Source organism: Varroa destructor, unplaced genomic scaffold (assembly GCF_002443255.2).
Source record: "Varroa destructor unplaced genomic scaffold, Vdes_3.0 BEIS01000002.1, whole genome shotgun sequence".
In the NCBI taxonomy this organism is placed as follows: domain Eukaryota; kingdom Metazoa; phylum Arthropoda; class Arachnida; order Mesostigmata; family Varroidae; genus Varroa; species Varroa destructor.
The window spans coordinates 12,666,301-12,687,938 of NW_019211455.1; the positions used below are offsets into that span (position 1 = coordinate 12,666,301).

General features: G+C 40.5%; 4 protein-coding genes across 8 annotated transcripts in view; 3 read left to right on the forward strand and 1 right to left on the reverse strand.

The window, feature by feature from the left end:
- Positions 1 to 5,754: 5,754 nt before the first annotated feature.
- LOC147757392 (uncharacterized) lies at positions 5,755 to 7,334 on the forward strand. Of its 2 annotated transcripts, none has more exons than XM_086979751.1 (3): positions 5,755 to 5,913; positions 6,067 to 6,361; positions 6,846 to 7,334. In XM_086979751.1, exons 2-3 carry the CDS (start codon positions 6,140 to 6,142, stop codon positions 6,930 to 6,932), a joined length of 309 nt encoding a protein of 102 aa, XP_086835877.1. In that variant the 5' UTR covers positions 5,755 to 5,913; positions 6,067 to 6,139; the 3' UTR covers positions 6,933 to 7,334. The 2 variants fall into 2 exon arrangements, with proteins under 2 accessions (XP_086835877.1, XP_086835878.1); XM_086979752.1 differs by having other exon boundaries at positions 5,756 to 5,913; positions 6,138 to 6,361.
- Positions 7,335 to 8,379: 1,045 nt separating this feature from the next.
- LOC111244686 (phosphorylated adapter RNA export protein-like) lies at positions 8,380 to 16,305 on the reverse strand. Its single transcript, XM_086979750.1, has 6 exons — positions 16,287 to 16,305; positions 14,869 to 14,994; positions 14,580 to 14,705; positions 10,146 to 10,288; positions 9,816 to 9,948; positions 8,380 to 9,362 (listed from the first exon to the last, which is right to left on the reverse strand). The coding sequence occupies exons 2-6, from the start codon at positions 14,992 to 14,994 to the stop codon at positions 8,868 to 8,870; spliced, it is 1,023 nt and encodes a 340-aa protein (XP_086835876.1). The 5' UTR covers positions 16,287 to 16,305; the 3' UTR covers positions 8,380 to 8,867.
- On the forward strand, positions 10,430 to 13,933 carry Coq6 (ubiquinone biosynthesis protein COQ6, mitochondrial). Of its 3 annotated transcripts, none has more exons than XM_086979749.1 (5): positions 10,430 to 10,636; positions 11,361 to 11,701; positions 12,275 to 12,980; positions 13,127 to 13,459; positions 13,678 to 13,933. In XM_086979749.1, the coding sequence occupies exons 1-5, from the start codon at positions 10,631 to 10,633 to the stop codon at positions 13,810 to 13,812; spliced, it is 1,521 nt and encodes a 506-aa protein (XP_086835875.1). In that variant the 5' UTR covers positions 10,430 to 10,630; the 3' UTR covers positions 13,813 to 13,933. The 3 variants fall into 3 exon arrangements, with proteins under 3 accessions (XP_086835875.1, XP_022647752.1, XP_022647750.1); XM_022792017.2 differs by having other exon boundaries at positions 10,432 to 10,636; positions 11,310 to 11,701; XM_022792015.2 differs by lacking the exon at positions 10,430 to 10,636 and adding an exon at positions 10,653 to 10,994 and having other exon boundaries at positions 11,310 to 11,701.
- A 1,753-nt stretch (positions 16,306 to 18,058) lies between the features above and the next one.
- Rab3 (RAS oncogene family member Rab3) overlaps positions 18,059 to 21,638 on the forward strand; it is a 49,315-nt gene continuing 45,735 nt past the window's right edge. Inside the window, exon 1 of one of the 2 annotated variants that reach the window (XM_022790691.2) lies at positions 18,059 to 19,292. The gene's annotated coding sequence lies outside the window, so the exon portion shown is untranslated. Of the gene's footprint in view, positions 21,258 to 21,638 lie in introns of both variants that reach the window. The other variant, XM_022790688.2, reaches the window with a different exon arrangement.

Consider the following 21,638-nt stretch of genomic DNA (forward strand, 5'->3'; position numbering starts at 1 on the left):
ATAGGATTGTTCAAAAAGTATTGACTATTCCTAGGCCAAAAAAAGACAGATTTTTTCTTATACATTAATATAGGTTATTAGAATAAATATGAGCAAGTTACTTTAATGGCGCTCCGCCATTTTCCTGATAACCCCATTAATCCATCACTGTAGAACTTTTGTACGAAGTGACTTTTGCATTCCTGCACTGTGCGCAATTAACACTATGAAGGGAATTCTGCAGAAACCGAAAGATGACATGCGAGGTCCGGGTTATACGACGGATGCATTAAAATTCCCCATCCAACTTTTCTTAATTTTCGCCGGATAATTAAAGATATATGTATTTTACATTGTCATGACACTTTTCTGTACTCTAAATCTGATCCATTTTTTTTTCAATGACTTGTTGTAATCTTGTCAGTTGTTGACAACAGAGGCCTAAATCGATCGTTTTGCCGCAGTTCATCATGCACAGCTCCTTACCAATTCTACCGAATATATAGCATTGCTTTTTTATGCAGTTCACCATAGAATGTGGATCCTATTCCTCTTATTTTTGCTTGCACGTTGTTGTCGTCCATGATCTCCTTTTCTATCACTTGTAATCAACCGCTTTACAAATGGCTTCATTTGATCGTATTGCTGTAGAAGTTCATAGACGGAAGTACGAAAGGGTAAATTATAGTGCGTCAACTTAAACATCAGATTCTTTTGAAGCTAGCTTTCCTCAAATGGCTTGAAGCCGTTTGCTGGTAAATGTTTAATTTCTTGGCAATATCAAAAGTATTCTCACGTTGGTGTTGCTCAACTTTTGAAATGAACGCATTGGTTTTCTCCGTAATTGGTTGACCGCCATAAGGAGCATCTTTTAGATAGAAATTTCCAGAATGAATGAGACAGAATATTGCAGAACATAGCGAATATTCGCAGAAACTTCATTCATTTTCAAGACATTTCAGAATAAAGGAAGGCACCCTAACTATTTTACTACATCTATTGCTGCCCAATTTCGCACCCGAACCCATATTACTGTATCATACCTGTTGTAGGTGACTTGACAATGTTTTTTTCTACAACCCAATATGGATATGTACCAACTAATATGGTTTGTTTCATCAGTTAGTAATACTTATGTCATGTGGTAGGTATACATTGTACCACATAGTGACAAGCCTCTTCATCACCAGAAGACAATTTGGCGATTATGGAATCAGACGTTCAAGAGTAACACACGAGAAAATTAGTGGTGACTAATATTAGATGAAAAACTCCAGGTTTCTACAGTTATGATGCGAAAGCGTATACACCATTTATTTGTATTTAACTTGATAAACCAACAACTCGGAACAGTTATACATCGGTCATTTGCTCTTCTGCGCAATATGCATTTATGAGTATGATCGGAATTCAGTGGTGTCATTTACGCGATTGTCGCCATTTTGCTTTGTCGGACGTGTCAGCACAGAACGGCACCTTCCGAAGGAATGCTCGCGAACACCTACGAGCACTAATGCTTCCAACTAGACAAAATGCTTCCTAACTCGTTTGTCAAGATCCTTTTGGCAATGAAACAAGTTCCTAAGGTTTTACACTGCATTGGATGTCTGCCGAGACTTTGACATGTGTTTTGCTATACGTACGTCTATTTTATAACCATCAAGATGGAACTTGGGCTGAACCTCTTCCGGGGACACTGCGTCTACGTTAAACTATGTCATAATGCTCTTCCGCAACCGGAAATATGCCTAAAAATGTCATTTCGGTACGCTACTCTCTAAGAAAAATTACCAGGTACGTGTATAGCTGTAGAGGAATCTGCTGCGAAACATGTTTACATCCTCTTATCTATATGAAAGGTAAGTTGAACTACACATATCTCAGTAAGGCAACTACCCAACTTTCCCAAATTAAAAGCCTTCATTTACTGGAGCTGACGGGCACCGTCTATTCGATCAATATCCAGATGCCGAGATGACCACCCTAGAGCCACTCTCTTGCAACCTCTCACTTCGTCAACCGGAGAGCGGTCCATTCGTGCCAATGTTCCTTTCTTTATCGTGCGCTGTACTTATTTCAGTGGATTGGTTGTAAAGATATTTTGACGTAGTCTCCTGCACAAGCTTCTTTAAAGCTCAATGAAGTAGCTAATAACTTTGCTCAAGCGTCTTGCCTGTCTTGGCCCGAATCGTAAATAACACCCTGTTACTGCTGGCATTTATGAGCTCTCGACTGACACACGAGATACTTTCTAATGGCGATGGTAAACACGGTAGGCCCTAATTACATTTACGTATAATAACTGAGCCTATTACACACCAGTAACGCCATAGTGGTTTGTGCTCCAACTAGGGATAAACCGCCCTCCGGTGGCACTGTGAAAAGCTGTGTTCGCTGGAGAATATAACTTGTGTCATCTTGGTTCTGATAAGCTACCGACAGCCCAGAATCTGGTTGCTTTAAATTCTACTGTTGCTGGTGCTGGAGACACTATTCGTCATTGACAAACTTTGGATAGAATATAAAAGCAAGTGGAAAGATAAACGGAACTCATGTTTCCCCAACTTTTCACGGACTTAACGCGTCATTTAATGTTTATATAATATAATATAATGTTCTAAAACGGCCGTGCAGTCAATAATGGTCTAGAATAATTTCTAGTAATGGATGCATTGTACTCAGTGGCGATACATAGCTCTATGTTCTCCTATCAGTCTGTTTATTGAAGTCAACTCGTTTTGTCGGATTAGATCATCTTTTCTAACATTCCCGGCGTAATCCGTCTGAAGATGGCAAGGTATTAATTAGTTGTTGGTGTATAGTAGTCTCTCTGAACAGACCACAACCTCACATCGTAAAGCCGCATTTTCTTTGTCGTCAGCGTCTGTGATACACTTTCTCTGGGGAAAATAACCTGCAGGATAATAGAGAATTGTTCGTCAGAATAAAACGACTAGCTAATATCAAGCGATTCACCGCGTAAATCCTTAAGACATTGTTATCCTTTAGAATCAAGTGCAGTTGCCAGTGGGTTGTCTGGGCTAACGAACTTTTGCAGGTACTATCTTCAAGCAATACAGTTTGCTGCTATCAACAGAAACGGTGCTCTATGCGTGGAAATATACGGCACGCCAGCGATACTATAACCTGTGCTGGACAATGTAAAGGCATTTTAAAAAGCGAAAAGGGCTTGAAAAAGGAGATTTCTGCTAGACGGATGATACCTTCCCTCCAACGGCCATTTGTAGCGGGGTTCATTTGTCCTTTGGCAGAGACAGGTGGTGCACCCGAAAGCGAAAGAAAAAATAATAGTAAGACTAATCAAAGACATATTCGACAGTTGCCTATAGAAAGAAAGAAAGAAACAAATGATAGAACCCAGTTGGCCTGACTAGGTCGATTTCACTCATTGGCGTGTTGATTTGGCTTCATCAAAAATAATGTGCGACACTATACGCTCGAACGATTTTGAACGACAGCGACGGCAGTTCATGAGCACCTTGGGGTCTCCCGTAAAAATAGAAAGCCGCAGTGACTTAGGGATCATCGCAGTGTTTTCGAAGCGCCTTGGTTCAACACAAGGAAATGTCCGGTTTTCATCGATTTAACTGCTTGGGTCGCGGTCATTTAGTTCACAGCAGCGTTCAAAATCATTAGCCCGGCTCACACAGTCAGTTATGAAATCTCGTTCGCATGAGGTCCACACCGGCGGCATCGCCAACCAGATTTGCGTCGAAGAGCACAAAAGCTGGTAATCAGCTGATTCGTATCCATGACTCACCCCAACCTAGACCTGAAGTTCTTAACGTTCAAGGACCTGCCGCAGCCGGCAGCCTGGCATGCCGCCATCCAGAATTGCAAGATTTAGGTGTTCGACGTCGTCAACCCGCTTAAGTCTGCTAAGCGCATCATCAACACTCGCGGAGTTCCATTATTCCAGCACGCGTCGAGCTAATTGTCGAACAGTAACGCGCCGCCCCTCCTCGGCGTGCGGCGCGGACAACTTGAACGTGGGGCGATAAGCCCCACGTTCAAGTTGTCCGAGAAGGCATTTAGTTACCATTTTTACCGCTACCGCTCTAGTTTCTCCATAGTTACCCAACGTTCATCAACTTGCCATAGTTATTACGTATCATGCTGCACTTGCTGTGACCGCTACGTATCAAGAAGTGTCCATACTTTTGATGTTGACGCAGTATGTGTATAGGGCAGCTGACTTTGTTTTTTTTAACTTGATTTGTCAGTTGAATAATATTGGCTAACTGAAGGATTGCCACAGATATATTTTCTGTTTATGATATGTATTAAAGAGATTTTTGATACTGAGACAGCGGTTTATACGAGACAAAAGAATAATGTCCGGATGATGATATTTGTGAGAGATCATTTTTGTTACGTGGCTCTGACAGATCGATATAATACCTGTTGAAAATTCAAACATATATATATATATATATAGTTAAAATATTGTCACACATTTGAAAAGAGCAAAGTGGGTTCTCATCGCCGAAATTTTACAATGAAAACAAGTTCATGTTGTCTCGAAACACTATATACAACACTATAACACGAATTATAACCGTAACCCCGTAATTTACAACAAATGACCTGAGATTATTATAAATGTAAAAAATGCTAATTGCCTATATCGAAATATTTCTTAAAATTTATTAGCTTATATTATCTAGTACGTACAGCCTTTTCCTATGTGTTAGGTATTCATCCGCAATTCAGTTGGCCCGTTCGTTTGTTCTTATAAACTTAACTGTATTTAAGCGTTTCTATCGTACCTATCCACTGGTTACATTTTGACTAGAACATCTTCTCGGCCTCGTGCGATTTTCGATAACCCAAAGGCATAAATATCTAACCAACATCGTATCTAAACGTTGTCTCATTGCAGTGCGGTCCGAGTATACTCGATTCCTTTATTGAATTGGATGGTGTTATATCGAAATATATAGAAAAACATTCATCAACAGTACCCTGGGCAACGTCTGAAGTTAATCTCTGAAGTCAGACAGAAAAAATCGAATTCGGTCGGGGCTATCTACAAAAACATTAAGAAACATACTCGAGAAGTAGTTGCTCATTAAGTGGTTTTATGGTACTAAACCTAGCTATATTACTTTGTTCGTGTATGTAACAGAAGAACAACAAACAACGTACTGTGAGCAAAAGCTTTGTCCTTAATGAGAAAACGTAATTTAATTTCCGTCCTAACTGCGTGTTGCTAATTTGAGTGGTATATATACGAACCGAACGTAACCCTCATGAAGTCCATTTTTCCGCCCCATTCGTATGTTTCTATCTTCCATCCTACAAATCTGTTAATTAAATGTCCTTATTTAATGCAATACAGGTGAACAGAGTTAAAGGCAGTAATGCCATTAGTAACTTCAGCCTATTATTTCATCGAGACTTAGTAAGTGGATTTGTAGTTACGCAAATTATTATGCAGACCAGCCTTATATCTGTCGGTTACTCGACATCTACCCAAAGTAAATCGTTTTATAAAAGGCATAATTGATATGTTAATATTGTTAAAAACTAACAAACATTTCGTTTGATGAAGATTGCTTATCAGTATGACAAAAAGCATGGCCACGCCAACGGAGGCAATTCCCTCTACGTTCAATGAGCCAATGTGCTCATCATTTGCAAGACAAGCAATTATGTGAATAGTTTAATTGCACCTGAGATAACGTCTAGCTGGTTTGCCAGATAGCTGAGCCTGGTAAGAGAAGGCCAATATTCGCATTGTTTTATGAGCAAAGGCTTCTGACATAACTCTAGCCAGCTCAGGATACAAATATACCAAGTGGCCGGGGTACACAGACAGTTCCTTGACGGCAGCTTTCCCAGCTGCTGTATTGTTTGTACGGCACGTAACGACTCAGGCAATAGGACAAACTCCACTCTTAGCTGACTTTGGTTAGTAATGAATTGATTTTTCTATTTCATTAGGTCGAGGCCACTATACCTGTGTTGTATAAATTTATGACTTGAATTTCTATACTCGACATAGTGAAGCACGTACAATCAGTATACGCGGAGCCATGTTCTAAAAAAGTTTGTTCTTTATAGTAAAAACGTATTACTTAGCATTATAAAAGCGGCAAGTAATAACGACAGACGTTGATCGCACTCAACAATAGCGATGGAAACGCTTCGTCATTTCGTGGCTGTTCTCTACGTCCTGGTTTTTGCAACACTAGTTTTATCACGGGACATTATTGGGAATGAAATTCTTCCCGTTTGTCCACGGCAAGACAACCCGAATGGAAATGCCACGATCCTACCTGACCCCCAGAATTGTACCACATTTTTCATTTGTTCGAATGGGCAGGCCTATCAGTTCGTTTGTCCATCGCAGTTAAAGGTGAGTCGAACTTATTCTGCACCTGTGGCAACCCTTTATTGCCCTTTAAAAATCGATAAGCATTTTGATTCTGAAAGGCGTCTTCTGCACTTAATCCGAACTACAACTCGCTATTCTTATTAAAAGCAGTGTATCATGGAATTTCGCCAGATATAAATGAACATAAGTGTACCGCAGAAATATGGCGTCTAGCTAGACTGTGGTACAAAACCTTTTGAATCTACTCAGCATCTCTATCTACATTTGCAGTAAATATATTCTGAGTTGTATTGCTAGGCAAAATTACCTAGCAATACAACTCCGCCACAGATCAGTTTATATTGCTAACATGGAAGCGGGTCATGCCCGACCAAAGTCTTCACTGTTATACCGCAGTGATTTTGCGCATATTTATTAAAATGATGCGTTCCACCCAGGCCTGATCCGCATAAATGCTAGTTAATACTATGTAAAAAAAAAAGGAGCTCACTTCTTTGATTTGCAGTTCAACAATGACCTAAAGGTGTGTGATTGGCCTGAAAACGTGGACTGCGAAGATGAAGGCTCTGGAGACATCGTTGATTCAATTTGAAGATAAAGGATGTACAAAAGACCGCAATAACTCAGGACGCTTTACTGATATGACTTCCAAGTTACAGATTAACCACCTACACACGATGCGTGCACTACAGTTCGCCGCCGGTGCTTTTCAGTAAAGATAAAAATGCGAACTTTCTAGTTAGTCTATCTCCTTTATACCTTTATAATGTACATTTATACCGTGATACCTTTTATGCAAATGAAAGAAATCTTTCCTACTGTCTATGCTCTTCCAATATCGCGGTGCTTAATGCTGAAAATCTATTTATTAAAACCCACTAGTACTGTGGTGTAATCAAAACGACTTTTAGGAACGGCTGTCTTGCAAACTTGGAACTAAATCAAGTAAAGTTATCGAATTTTAGAAATAAACGTTTTATTCAAACTAACAAAATACGATTTGTAGTAAATTGTTTATTTTTTTGTTTAGCTTAACCCTAGTCAATTCAACGATTAAATTTGTTTAATCTCGATAAACATTTGGGGTTCAATTTACAAACGGAATAGTCATACACTAAGACACGATTCGGAGCACAGCTTGTGTCAAAAAAAAACTATTATGTCTTCGTTTGCTGTAAAGAGTTTTAAATAGTTATTGTTAGTAGTCAGAGAAAGTAATGTGAATTTGTACAATTCGTTGCGAGGATAGAATCTCCTTCTAATAACAGTATAACCGCTAAAGATAGGGTAGATGTCTCTTATAATGGGAACTTTTAAAAAGCTGCGCCTGACTCATTCCACTTTAACGTTAAGGCCATTCTAGAAATAATGTATCAAAAACCGTACAAAGTAAATGCATATTTGGATCAGAATCGCCACACACAAGATCATTTATACGATGTCTTCGGGTTGAGACCATTCAACATCGTAAAACAAGGATGCCTTCAAGCTTAGAATGTAACAGAAAGGAATCCTGTTGAGGAACTTGTGAGAACTTAATTTTGCAAATCTGTTCTTTAGAGATACCACTTAGCGTTGAAATGTAGGCGTTCTCCTCGTGTCGAAGTTCTATTACGTTTATGACGGTCTCAGTAATCATGTAACATTTTCTACAGGACATCGCACAAAATTCACTGTAAATTTATTTTGCTTTCCTCAAACTGTTTCGCAGACTTATTTTACTTTCCTCTAAAAGTTCACTTTGTTGTCGATTCTGCACGCTTATCAATCAAGCCATAGTTGGCCATTATAAAATCATGCATGGCATACAATACGCTTAATTATTATCATAATAGCGGTATACATTTCCAAGCCAAAACTAATAAACAAAACCTTTAGCTATAAAATATTAACTTCCCACGGCCGGTTCTGTAAAAGGGATCCTTGAAGTAGAAAGACTATATATCCACTAACTCTCAGCGGCTTATTAGTTACCGGATTTCTCAACGGAACACGAACGATTAAATAACCGTCTCCCTAAAAGTAAAACCTAGATTGAATTATCATTGTAATTGAATGCAGTATTTATTTTTGTACATATTAAGCCTATAATTAAACATGTATCTATGTACACTCATGCTATTAACCTATGTAACGTTTTGTTTCAATTTCAAATAATAGAGCAAGATAGCCAATAAATTTTTGATAACACAGAACACACTATTCCTCAGTCGCCTATGATTTATTAACTATAGAATACTCTATTATGTTAGTTTCTGCCAAGGTATGAAGACATGATTCAGCTCGTATACTTCATTTTTGTCCGTTTCCCTTCGACATGTTTGACCCGTTATCAACATTAAGGAGAATCTTTGTTATAGTTTAGGTACAACGAATACACGCGAGTTGGTCGCGCAGTCACTTATACCAAACCAGAACCAAGTCTATGTAATGCCGTCATTTTTAGCCTCTTCTTCCATTTGATTCACAAGCCTAAACTAAACTGCGGTTTTTCCTTCATCTGTACCGTTTACCATAGCTAAATCTGTCAATCGTCATCTATTTCACCTTCTTCCAAATCGCTCGTCGGATCGCCTTTATTATCGCTGTCATTTTTTTGCGGTGTCCCTTCAGCTATGCAATCCTCGTCCATAGTTATTGGCCTAACTCGTTTCGGCCTACCATACTGGTTGTCGTCATCATCATCAGTCGATACCGAAGAAGAACTCTGAGCTTCGCCCAGAATGGACTCCTCAAGGCGACGAATTGTTCTATATGCTTTCTTTTCAACCTCACTTCGTTTGCGCTTCCTTTGAACCTCTTTATACTCTTCGCGATCTGGAGCGAATATATTATTGATCTCATCGCTAGTAATTTGCCCATCGGATCTAACTAAATGTAGAAACACCCCGCCAGCAGTTCGCCGTCTTGTTCCGTTATTGACCATAAGGCCACCATTTGCCTCGATATTCTCAGTGGCATATAGCAGTTCCAACGATTTTTTACTACCGATGATATTCACAACCCGTTCGATCAGGCCGATCTGAAACCAGGTTGAAGACAGCAGTTTTTCTTACATATTTTTGTGTTTGCATGAATACTATATACTTTCTATGAATGTACAGTGATTTTTCACCAGTCTGCCTTTATGATTGACAGAAAGCAATAGGGTACTGAGTATTCACTTCAGAACAGACCTAAATAATTTTAGAACTAGAAACTAGAGACTTTTTTTTCTTTTTTTTTTTTTAGAATTTCAGAAACTAGAAACCATTTTTTTTGTGTAACTTCTACGGGCAGAATAACCTAAGACCCTTAATTAAACTAACAGCACAGGCAAGGTCATGTACTCTTGATGGCCTTGTTGCTCTTATATCATTTTGAGTTATTTCTACTGGCTTCAATTAATGATAGTTTTAGATCTAGTCTATTGCACATCAAGTGGTAATAATAAAATAGATATGGGTGAACAAGCCCATCTTGATCCGTATAATACCTTTGGTTCGTCCAGTCTTTTGCAGAGGGCCTGCACAACCTCATCAGTAGAGGATGCAGGTGAAATCTCTTTGATGGCTCCTGGGATGCCAAGACGTTTGCGCACTCGATGGGCCCGAGCGCTTTCTTCTTGCCTGATTATAGAACAAGATACAGTAAAATAAAGGTATATGTAAGGCAGCTGCATCTAAAACGCACACAAATAGTGTTCAAGCGTGAAAAATAGTGGATTCATCCAAGCATTCAGGATATGTAAGAAGTTTAAGAAATTATAGCACGATCTTGGATGCCCAAAAAAAGCATTCAACTAAAGCGTTTTATTAACATTTACCTGATCTTTTCTAGCTCTTTGGGAATGCCTTCGATACGAATTGGCTCCACTTGAGGTCGCTGGTCTAAGCGGGCTCTCGTAAAGTCGTAACTTTCCACTCCGCGGTTTTCCCTTTCATCTGGTAAGCCCTCTACGGTAAAGCCCTGTCCATTATTAAAAAAAATATTATTAATACTATTATTATTATTACGTTTATAAATCGCAGGGACAGTACCATAGTTTTGTTATAACTGTGTAATACCTAACTTTCTCACGTGACTTATTTTTCTTCAATTAGTACACATTTCGATGTAGCTTATGCAGGGTCTGGGTATATGCGTCTTCTGCCGCTAATTAATTAACTATAGACGAATAGGACACGTGACTTTTAAATTTGCGCGCCATTATGTGAATGAACGAATTCGACAAATAAGAGAACAGCTGATTCCTTTACCTATGTTTTGTTCGCAAGGCCGAATTTTGAATACGCCGGGCACCATAACTCTATGAAGGTGAGGCTAATAATAAAAAAAAAACTCGTTTAAATAGGTTCTATTGTGTCCGCAAATATTACCCACCATGTGTACTAAGACAGCCTTTTAAGTCGGTCAATAATACGTAAAATTCAAGTAAAGGTTCACATAATAAAATGCTGATTCTAAAGTTTTCTTAAATCGGGCTATGCCTGAATATTACCCAACGACATGAATGAACCACTTTATTAATGGGTATAGTATACTTGCCACCTAGTACGCTCGGCGGAAACCGTAATTAGTTAGATAAAAAGATAAGTCCACAATTTTCCCCGAATCTAGGCCGTCCGAGGTTTGGCCGTACGCAAATGTCATTCCTAGTAGAATGACACATCAGGTGTGCTATCGGCTCCTATTATTCATCGTTAATTAGTATTTTTGTATGTAAAGCATGCATGTAAGGTAGCATCTCGAACACTATCATAGTGTAAATCTGAAGGGGTGCCGATCTAAAAGACGACAGGTGACATCCAGCAATTTTGTAGATATTTTTAAAAGGATACCAATAATAAGAAAAAAAAATCAAACTAAAGTAATATTTTATAATATAATCTTATTTTGTAATTACCTGAGTGTAATTTATTTTCGTTTGTTCATGAAGCATAGCTTCTCTAACATTAGTGTTTTTAATGTATGTAATATTGACGTTCAGTTAGTCTTGTGCCAGTTTTTTTGGTGTCTAGTGTACGTGATGTTTCGACAGAATTATCGTCTATCAGTGATTATCCAATCCGGCGTTCGCATCGGCGGAAGACTCCATTCATCAGGACGTCGGACCGATAAGTCACATCAAAATCTCCACCGTACCTTCATAAGTAATAGCTATGGTAGCATTGGTACCACGCGAAACGTACGAAATACCCATTCCGACGTGACAATAATTGGTGGAAACCTAATTGGCTCGGCAGCCGCTGCAGCCATAGCGTCTTCGATAGCATTCACTGATCGAAAAGTGACTCTAATTGAACGCAGAGAGATCCGATTCCCGGAAGACCTCGATCGATGGTCGAACCGCGTTTATGCCATCACACCCGGAACTAAAGAGTAAACCCAATTTTTCTACGTTCTATTAAATTAAGGGACAGAAATAAATGTGTAATAATACAGTGAACAGGTCAATAAAACACTAACCCTAGTTGATCTAAACGGATTATAAGAGGAAATCCGTTAGATACTTTTAGCAAAGCTTCGAAAATGTGTGCAGAGTATTTAATCAGACTGTCCATGGAGCTCATGTAAACATTCTAAATAAATACACGTTACTAGTGAAGCTTATTTAACAAGCAAACAGCGTAGATGTTTGGCCTTGATTATTATATGTACATTTATGTTTCGCTTCGGTTGGCGATATGAGTTTTGTGGCGACAAGCTCCAACAGTTCAAAATTCGCAGTCTTTCACGTTTTCCCTGCACTCTACAACTAGATTGTTTTGGGGATTTGGAACTATTTGTTGTGGAAAATCCTGCGCGGTTGGATTCTTATTGCAGCGGTTGAAGTAGAAACTTTTTTGTACAAATCTCACTTCCCAGTGCTTACAGTACCTAAAAACAAATACTGCATGCAAATTCAAATCAATACGCATGGTGTACTAAAGAAACTTTCTTATTCTTTTTCAGCTTTCTGGTTCGTATTGCGGTATGGCAAAAACTCAAACCGAAGCATATACACGTCTGTCGGCGAATGTTTATCTGGGAAAACTTTAGTGATGCAGCTCTACATTTCACCGGCGAAGCCCGTGATACTGAAAGCAACGCCGAATCGGATGTCGTCTGTTATAATATTGATCAGCACACCCTATTGTATGCCATATACGAGAGGCTAAAAGAGCTACCTAATATTGAAATTCGAGACAAGACAAGAATCACCAAGACCTATCTACCTACAAATGGTTTACCGAAGCTCGATTCGTCGGTGCCCGAGGCGGGACATAAACCGGTGTGTCTTGAGATATTAGGTGCCGACGAAGTGCACACAACGGATATGCTCGTAGCAGCCGACGGCTTTAACTCTCAAATCCGCAAACTGATGGGCGTCCAAAACGTGTCCTGGAGCTATAAGCAAAAATCGATCATTGCTGTTGTAGATCTCGATGGGCTTAGTGATGTCGATGGTACAGCCTTCCAACGTTTCATACCTGACGGCGTCGTAGCTCTATTGCCGCTGGGAAACAAGCAGGCATGCCTTATCTGGTCGCTGGTGGACCCTGCGGCGGAGTACAAGCTAAAAATGGCGAATGAAGAGTTTGTCGATGCCCTTAATGAGCAACTGCATGGAACACTTGACTACAATGAAGCTGTCATGTCTGTTTTACATGGCACTCAGGTAAGCACATCATGAGAATTGTAGGCACTGGACTTAGCATATTTACTGTTTTATAAGATCAAGCATTAACATAAAATGATACAACTCATTCCCTAAAATGTTACTTAACAGCTACGAATGAATCACATCGTATTTGTTCCTTCCAGATAATAATGAATTCAGTGGGCTTATTGAAATCTAATGGCAAAACACGTGTAAACCCTCCACGTGTAGTAGGAGTACAACCCCACACGCGCGCCTCGTATCCGTTGGGAATGGGTCATGCAGTTCAGTATGTCGTTCCCAGGGCTGCGCTTGTTGGCGACAGTGCCCATCGAGTGCATCCGCTAGCCGGACAGGGTGCCAATTTTGGCTTTGCTGACGTTGAATGTTTAACCCGTCACCTCGAGGCCGCGGCTTTTCGAGGAGAACGACTCGGAAGTTTCAATACCCTCCAGGCGTACGAACGTGAGCGACAGTGTGCACTGTTGCCCTTCCAGGTCTGATAATGAAAATAATACTGACTTCCGCCACCAATAAATATTTGTCGTTATAGCAAATGAATTATCAATAACTGTCAAGGTCTCAGCCGAACAATACCTTAAATAGAAATTACCTCTAATGAGCGATCACATCTAGAAGTTACAGTTCGATTGAGTGAAATATAATTTCACATCTAATACCTAACAGATGGTCTCTGTAATTATTTATATTTCAGGTTGCTATTGAGAGTTTAATACACATCTATCAGAACAATAAGCTTCCCGTTGTTTTGGCAAGGAGCCTCGGCGTTCAACTTCTTGATGCTCTTCCATATTTGAAACATAAGGTTGTTCAGTATGCATCGCGATGAGATGTGCATGCATCCAGTCGTACATTTAGAATTAAAATAATCAACTAAACTACATCATTTTAGAATGCTCTGTGTATATGAATAGTTAATAAAGTTCATCGCTAAGTTTATAATTGTGAAAGTGGCTCTTCAGTTTTGACCAAAAAAACATGCTTATACAAAGCTTGTCGTTAAAAATATATATGTTCTTGCAGCAAGGTAAAAAGCCCATCTCAAGAGAGTCATTTTTTAGTACAGAATATCAATTTTTTATATTCTCAATAGAACTAGGGTCATGGTTATACTGGATCGTGTTTGAAGCAAATGTTCCAGTCGGACTGAACGTGTTGCCCAGATTTAACAAAAAAAAAACTGACTCTAAGCGATTTCCCTTCTTATTCTAATATCGAGACTCATCAGTAGTGATTGCAACTTTTACACGCATATACGTTCTTAACTATGGTTTCGTCCCGTTTGATCACTTTAGACCAAACATAAAATTCCTGGCCGTTTGATCTATGGTAAGCTGAGCTTAAAAAGGTTTTTTTTTGTAATTAGGCGCTGTATCGTAGATAGTAATACATCACTTTTTCAAAACCACGCAAAAAATGCATGTTATAACACAATTTGTGCATCAATAATATTCCTTGCAGAGTTCACTGTTCTCAAAAAATGTTTATACAAGATTCACTAACATTTGTCAACCTACTGCTAATCAACGGCCGATTTTGGTGATCGGTGTCTGCACTCTAGGAATCACTCATTTTACACATTCTTTCTCAACTTACCGATCCCATGTTTTCCATAAGAGCCTGTTCCTGAATAACGTTGCCCCATATGTGATTTGCTCTTCGCGCCCCTCGCTTAAGAGCCGCCCCAGTGTCGCTTTTAGACCTCCATCGTACGTGTTCAGCCTGTAATTGTCTCATAGAACAGTATACTTTCATTAGGGATTTTTGAGCGTTTTTAATTTAAGGCAAAACTTTTTAAGGATTTAAGGAGTCGTTAATGTGCTTTAACCACGCACGACATAAACTGTATTAAACTTATATGGATAGAATACACAAATTAACTAACCGATATCGAAGACGGTAAATCTTCAATATTAGGCGGATAACGATTCGAAGATCTCTTCCAATTATCCCCTTCATTATCTGAGCTGTCGGTCTCAGTGCCGGAGTCTACGGCTTTTGTCCGGTACATCTGGAAATGAAACTAGAAATTTTAGTTTTACTTAATTTTTTCTATAAAAGATGCAAACATATCATGATGGAATGGAAACAAACAAAACTAAATGTGCACTACACAGTACGTTTATGACACCATCGTTGCTGTTTAACAGACGTAATGTAATTGCTTACATAAAAGACTTTTTCCCTACTCAAAAACGCTTTAGGCGATGTTCACATCAGTTGGCGACAGGGAAATTTTTTAAATAAGTTACTGCTTCATTATTGGATAAACACATGTCATAATTGAGCGAAGTCCAAATAAGATATAAAGTTAGCAGCGAGTAGATTAATTTACCTAATCCAAAATTTATTGTACAACTCGAATGTGTAGACGCATAAGAATATGCAGTAAAAATATATAGACAATGCGAGTGTTATAGGTACGAGTGTGATAATCAACTTAAAAAAAGCTATAGTTTTTTGCTAATTTTAGTAAAATGACAAGTAGATAGAAAAGTGGTAATGGAAGGAGCCAGCCGTCAGAAACAATGCCCCACAATAGTACCCGACATGAAAACTCAAAACATATATTAAATAGAAAAAAATAACGAATGGAATTAACACAGAAAGATCACTCGCGAATGGTAATGATTATTCAAGATATTATAATGTTATGGGCAAATCTTAACAAATTGCTATGGGCATACCGGAATCTAAGAAATATCGAATAGGCCAAGCAATTTAGCAAACAGGTGTGTAAGTATGCGTAACACTCGTGTAGTGTTAATTGTCTGTATTAGTCTAATAAGTAATGCGAACAAACACATTTGCTTGCTATTTACATGATTTGAATAGTAACCTTATTTTGCAGGCTAGCATTAACTACGACCAAAATAGTCCTTAAGACGACTATTTGCGCACGATAACTTAAAAACGCAAACTTATATACCAGCGTTAAGTATGATGACATCTCAAGAGGTCATCAAACATTATCTAAGATTTCAAACCTAAGACAATAATTTGGCTGTTATTAGATTATCCCCTTTGCCAAATAATTAGAATAAAAGATCACGCATATTTGTAAGTTTTTTGAGACGCCTCCCAACCACAACCCATAACTGTACGATCAACTCCGTCTCGCAAAATGTTACATGGTGGTATATCATAAATGAACGCAAGCATTGTCGAAATAACGATATATTTACGAAAGGCCATACCTATGCAGCTACGCCTATATTTAAGGAAAAATGTGTTTACATATGACAGTTTCCTATAGCACTTCTACGCGCCTTAAATTTAACAATGTTTACAGTTCGTCCGTACCCTGCAGATACGAGAGTAAAAGCACTGAGTTATATAGTCTATACCTACAATTAACTGATAGCACAAGATGGGCAAAATTACTATTGCGCACACACTGAGTCCACAAAGCTGTCACCCAACTATAGCCGATATATAGGGTAAAACCATAGTTTGGCCAGCTAAGGCATGCACAATCGAACAGAGTAATGAATGTTTACAAACACCATTTCGGAGAACATTCGCTTAGGAAAGAGTAGGTGGCGCCAAAAATAAAAATTCTTCAACCGAAAGGTTTGCGAATTTTATTCAAATCGAAAATGATGTCGATGCTTACTCATTACTCTTTCAGGTACGAAGCTGCATATGCGTTAAAGGTTACCTACTTTCGGGGCAACTGGCCCCAAAAGTATATGGCGCTATAGTATTATACTTCCGATATCTGACGTATAACACGGCGTGGTTACTCTGTAGTGGCATGGTAACCATTACTAACGAGCATGCCGCCAGGCTGGTTCGGATCTCAGCTTTTGCAAAAATTATTATCAGAAGTTCATAATCAGGAAAATAGATTACTAAAGAAAATGAACAAAATCAAAGAGAATAAAGAACAGTTATTAATGCTATTACTTGCTTGTATGGTTGCCATGCCGTTTGATAGATTTGTTGGCGAAACCTCAAGTAAGGCTAGGAAATACAACCCGAATAGGCTCCTTGTGGGAGCAAGCCGTTGGTGCTATACGTAAAAAGGTGTACCTCTGAAAACTTGTTTACGTAAAACAATCGTTGAGGCTAACTGTGAACAAAAAAATGAAAGAAAAGTGGAACGTCCAATTTGCATAAATTGCTCATGTAACGCAGCAAATCGATTGCCTTTCCATGAACAATGGGCTAGCATGAAGTTAAGCGGAACCAGATATATGCTTAATCAGTAGAACTACTAAATAGAGAGTCGGATTGGTTCGTATTGATGTATAAGGAATTACAATTAGAAAGCAACTTTAACTGGTATGGTTGAGCTCTTCACTCGGCCGATACGAAAAGGCTTTCCCTAACAGTATTTGGTTAAGACTTAAAGATATACTTAATGACTCTAGTAAAAGGAAATGATATGAGTAAGAAGAAACGTATACATATAGTATGTTGTGTGGAACCTATTATTAAATTAATACCTGCTAAAGTTAAAAAATTATAGAAAAAGAAGAAATAGTTTCATTTCAGGAATCATCTGCTGGCACTACCCGGGCACCTTTAAAGAGTTGAAGTATTAGCTATGACCAATACGGCCTCAACACCTTTTTTAGTCGGTACAACACTTTTGTTGCTGTGCGTCATCCTATTCCTGACTGACCATATTGGCATTGCTCGCTAAGCAGTTTCAGGAGCCATTAAGCGCACTGACGGATCATGCATCGCTAAAACTGCTAAAAATAGCAACAAAAGAACCGTCTCTTAGATACACCGTTTGACCAATATAATATTCAGTAACTTTTTTTATATATGCATAGAATGGTTGCGTAAGTGCGGATACGTGCTTACGAGACGGTCGTGACCGTTTTCTCTCTTTCTTTATTTTGTTTCTATTTGTTTGTATAAATCATTGTATGTAGGCAAACAAGTGAGAGCCTACTCTGTAGCTCCTGTGATACTTTCGCCCACGCTGTCGATATCGTTGTATGGCTCGAGCTTTGTCTGAGTATTTTGCGCCTTATATTAGTGACTCTGGGATGGAGCGCGAGAGCGGTTTACGTTGCTCGCTTGTGTTGCCATTAGTTGCGCTGCTGACCTTGCTTTATTATGAGCGTTTGACTTCCTTCGGAAAGCTGGCGGTAGGCTCCTTTTCAACAAAAAGAAACAGCGCAACAGCAACTGCAGTACAAAGGGCAACTTTAGCTGGTAATCAGCAGCAGAAGGGCAGCTCACCTACCTACTCCAGCTCAGTGGCATGCTCTTTAGACTGGCTTCCCGCTGTTCCTGCTGTCTGCTGGCATTTATGTTGCATAAAGCTCTTTGGAGGGCCTGCTGCAGTTGTCGCTGCTGCTACGGTTGGCGCAGCTGCCCTCCTCCTTAGGCTCCTCTTCGCAGCGCTGTGTCGCCAATAGGGAAGCATCAGAAAGGGCGGACAAGCAACGGTCGCGTCGTCCCGCTCCATGGTCAATGCAGCAGTGTTTCCTCATAGTATACTGCAGGCGGTCTAGCGCATATAGCAGCCATATCAGACTGTTTTTCTCTTGCTGAATCTCCCCTCATGCTCCTGTGCCTACTCCAACGTTGGGCCACGATCGGAGTGCTGCCGTCATCACGACCACGAACCATAACTCGGCCTCCACAGCCGGCGCAGTCAGCCGCCGAAGAGGTAGAGCGATAAGAGCAAACGCTACGACAGCGACGGCGACAAGAAGCGTGCATGAGGCTGGTGGAAACGAGAACAAAATGCGAGCCTGCTTTTGCCTGTCTGGCCAGTAGCAGCAAAGACGACTCGAGGTTCCGCTCGCCACCTGCGTCTACCCGCAGACATCGACAGAGAGAAAAACACAGAGATAGGAGGAGAGCCAACAGTCGCTTTGGATCTTCGGAAACGGACCGCTGTGAGTGGCTACCACCGTATGGAACTGTCATAACTCTGTGAAGAAATTGCTGACCTTACTAAACTGCTCGTGTGTGGAGTAGTGCGCTGCAGCGGGAACATTACAGCGGTCTATACCAGCAGTACGAGTGGTCGATACCAGTGGTCGGAGAGCAGCGGTGCAACAGTAGGACCAGCAGCCTTATAGAGAAATGGGGTAAAGGGGTGCGTCTGAATTAGCTTAGCCTAAATAATTTCGGCCTGAATGACCATCGTCTGCGACCATAATCAAGATTCAAAGACCATAGCCGTCTACGTTGTTGTCAGGCCGAAACAGGACTAAAAAAGGCCCGTTCCTGCGTGTCTATACAGAAGTCCAGTCAAGCAAGAAGCAAGCGACGTCGCGTTCGCCGTCACCGTGACCTTTGTGCTGCTATTGTTAAAAGAGCGGAAAGCCCTCCGAGGTAAGCGCGTATCACAGTTTGCCTTCCCGTGAATGATTCTCCCTGCCTGCCTGCTTCGCTGTTCCTCTATCATTCCGTGAGTGAGTGTGTGTGTCCCTGCTACTAAGGCAAGCGTTTTGGTGGGGACCATTGGCTCCATCCAACTTTGTCGTATTGCTTCGGCCTGTACTAATGCCCTTATCGCCGCTAGCCTCCTACAACCGACTAACTCGACAACGCAGCCGTCGCCAGGCCGTTAACGGCAGCAGCAGCACAAAACAGCTCTCGTGCGTCGCCGTGTGTACTCTTCTTGACTATCTGACCACTGCCTGACTATCGCAGAGTCTGGCTTAGTCTCTGTTCACACGTTGGTTGTTAGCGAATGTGCAGTAGAGTGTTTGCTGTCTCTGGTGCTAAAGCTTTTAGCTGTTCCTGACTAGTTTGCCATGATCTGACCAATTGCTATTTTACGAGACGTTCTAAATACGGTCGCAGTTATACAACGACAGGACGTTACGTTACATTTACGTAACAAGTGCAAGAGTACGGAGAGCCATTCGCGTTGCCCTTTTTTTCCGCAGAGACAAAACAGATCTGGCTGTTCGGCAAGCTTCTTAACGAGCTGACGTATAAACGAGTTGACGACGAATAAAAAGAAGCAGCAAATATCTTGGCAGTCCGATCTCCGACGGCAGGAGACTCCCACAGTCGCGTCTGGTACCTCTGTCTTGTACCAGGTGCGCGGCTGTGCTAACAGCGAAAGTGTCGTGGAGATATCGCCACATGCGGTGAGCTGCACTTAACGGTTGAAGAAGATCACTGCGCCACCGTGAAGCTCAAGCAGCGGTAAAATTTGTGTCGTTTGTTCAAAGTACAGTGGATTAGCAGCAGCAAATTAGGTTAGGAACTAAGTCGATTCCCCATCTTATTTGGTAACCAGTGTGTCTTTAGTAGCTTGACGGATAGCATTGGGGTCTCGGGGTGCGGTTTTCGACGAGATTTTCAGTGTGTCTTGCTTTGCATGGCCACCAGCGACTTTTGCGCTCCGAGCTGTATCGCCTTGCTCACCGATCTTGTCTGAAGGGTGGTGGCGATTTTACGATTGCAGAAAAGCTTCAATTCGCCGAAAAAATAAACGAAGCATTTCCTCTAATCTAGTAAAGAGAGAGAGAGAAAATTAAGCCAAATTGTGGATGTCTATGCGTGTACGTGTGCAAAAGTTACAAGCAAACGTTGTGGCGTCACAGAACCGGCAACTGTTCCATTTGTTCACAGCCAACTACGAAGTTTCGTCGTTTTTATTTGCTTATTAACGTTAGGGTTCACGCACTTGAGAGAAGTACGTTATTAGATTTTGTGTGCCATTCACTGTGAGAAGTCATACAGCTTTGAACGTATCAGCAAGTTCATTCTGGTTCGCCTCCATTCTCACACGCCACTCGCTACTACCAACAGTTCAGTTCCTATACCTCGACGATAATTATCACAACGAAAAGAAGACACGACTGTTTGAGCAAAAGCTACAATTGGCGCCAACTCGCAAGTAATATCTGCCCCGTCAGCTGCGGGCTGTACCCCCGCCTATCGACTACAGCTAAGGCAATTCAGCGTTGAAAGACCAGCAGGTGGCCGTCAATGCTGTCGTAGCTAGATGCCAAACGACAAAACAGATTTTTTCGAATTCACGTCCCAGTGATAGCAACCGAAGCAAGAAGTACAAGCGACAGAAATAAATTCGAAGTAATTTCACCGTTGCGATCACCTCGCATGCTGAAGTCGTACCTAACAGTAGTTAATTAGCAAAGAGCCAAGGTCATCGCAATCGATGAGCAAATAGTAGTTGAAATTTCGAAAGTCGAAAAAGAAAATAAATCCACCCTAAACAAAGTAGGAACTCTGCAGCGAACCAGTTTAGTCCCCCTAGAAAGCGTCAAGCGTGAGCACATCTAAGAAACACCACTCAACACATACGCCGGGTACACACAGGTAAGAAAGTCAAATCAGGTGAGGTCAAGTAGGCTGCCGTGATGGAAGTAATGACGGGCCCGAAGGCAAACAGGCATATTGTTTCTAGCCACGTGTCAGGTCCGTTTCAGACCTCACGATATATTAGGTTAAACCGAGCTGGATGGTTTCGTCTGCTACTGCCGTGAATGCTGGTGAGCGCACAGTGGCGTCGTGCAATAACAACGAATGAAAATGGTTGTTTTTAATTAACGAAACGGAAAGAAATAGTTATTTGATAGTGAAGTAAGGTTAAATTGATAAGCATTTACTAACTGTTGTTATTTTAGTTATCGTTTTATTTTTGTCGTTTTTGCTTAGGCTGACGATAATATATAGTATGCTACAGATAGCTCGTGTACG

What these genes read in the sequence shown, in the direction of transcription:
- LOC147757392 (XM_086979751.1), top strand. Translation starts at nt 6,140, where the DNA reads ATGGAAACGCTTCGTCATTTCGTGGCTGTTCTCTACGTCCTGGTTTTT. An exon ending in TTTGTCCATCGCAGTTAAAG is followed by an intron (nt 6,362 to 6,845) that starts GTGAGTCGAACT and finishes TTTGATTTGCAG; the next exon opens with TTCAACAATGACCTAAAGGT.
- Coq6 (XM_022792015.2), top strand. An exon ending in CTGTTTTACATGGCACTCAG is followed by an intron (nt 12,981 to 13,126) that starts GTAAGCACATCA and finishes TGTTCCTTCCAG; the next exon opens with ATAATAATGAATTCAGTGGG. An exon ending in GTGCACTGTTGCCCTTCCAG is followed by an intron (nt 13,460 to 13,677) that starts GTCTGATAATGA and finishes TTTATATTTCAG; the next exon opens with GTTGCTATTGAGAGTTTAAT.
- LOC111244686 (XM_086979750.1), bottom strand. Translation starts at nt 14,994, where the DNA reads ATGTACCGGACAAAAGCCGTAGACTCCGGCACTGAGACCGACAGCTCA. An exon ending in AAAGAGCTAGAAAAGATCAG is followed by an intron (nt 9,949 to 10,145) that starts GTAAATGTTAAT and finishes TTCTATAATCAG; the next exon opens with GCAAGAAGAAAGCGCTCGGG. An exon ending in AAAGACTGGACGAACCAAAG is followed by an intron (nt 9,363 to 9,815) that starts GTATTATACGGA and finishes ACCTGGTTTCAG; the next exon opens with ATCGGCCTGATCGAACGGGT.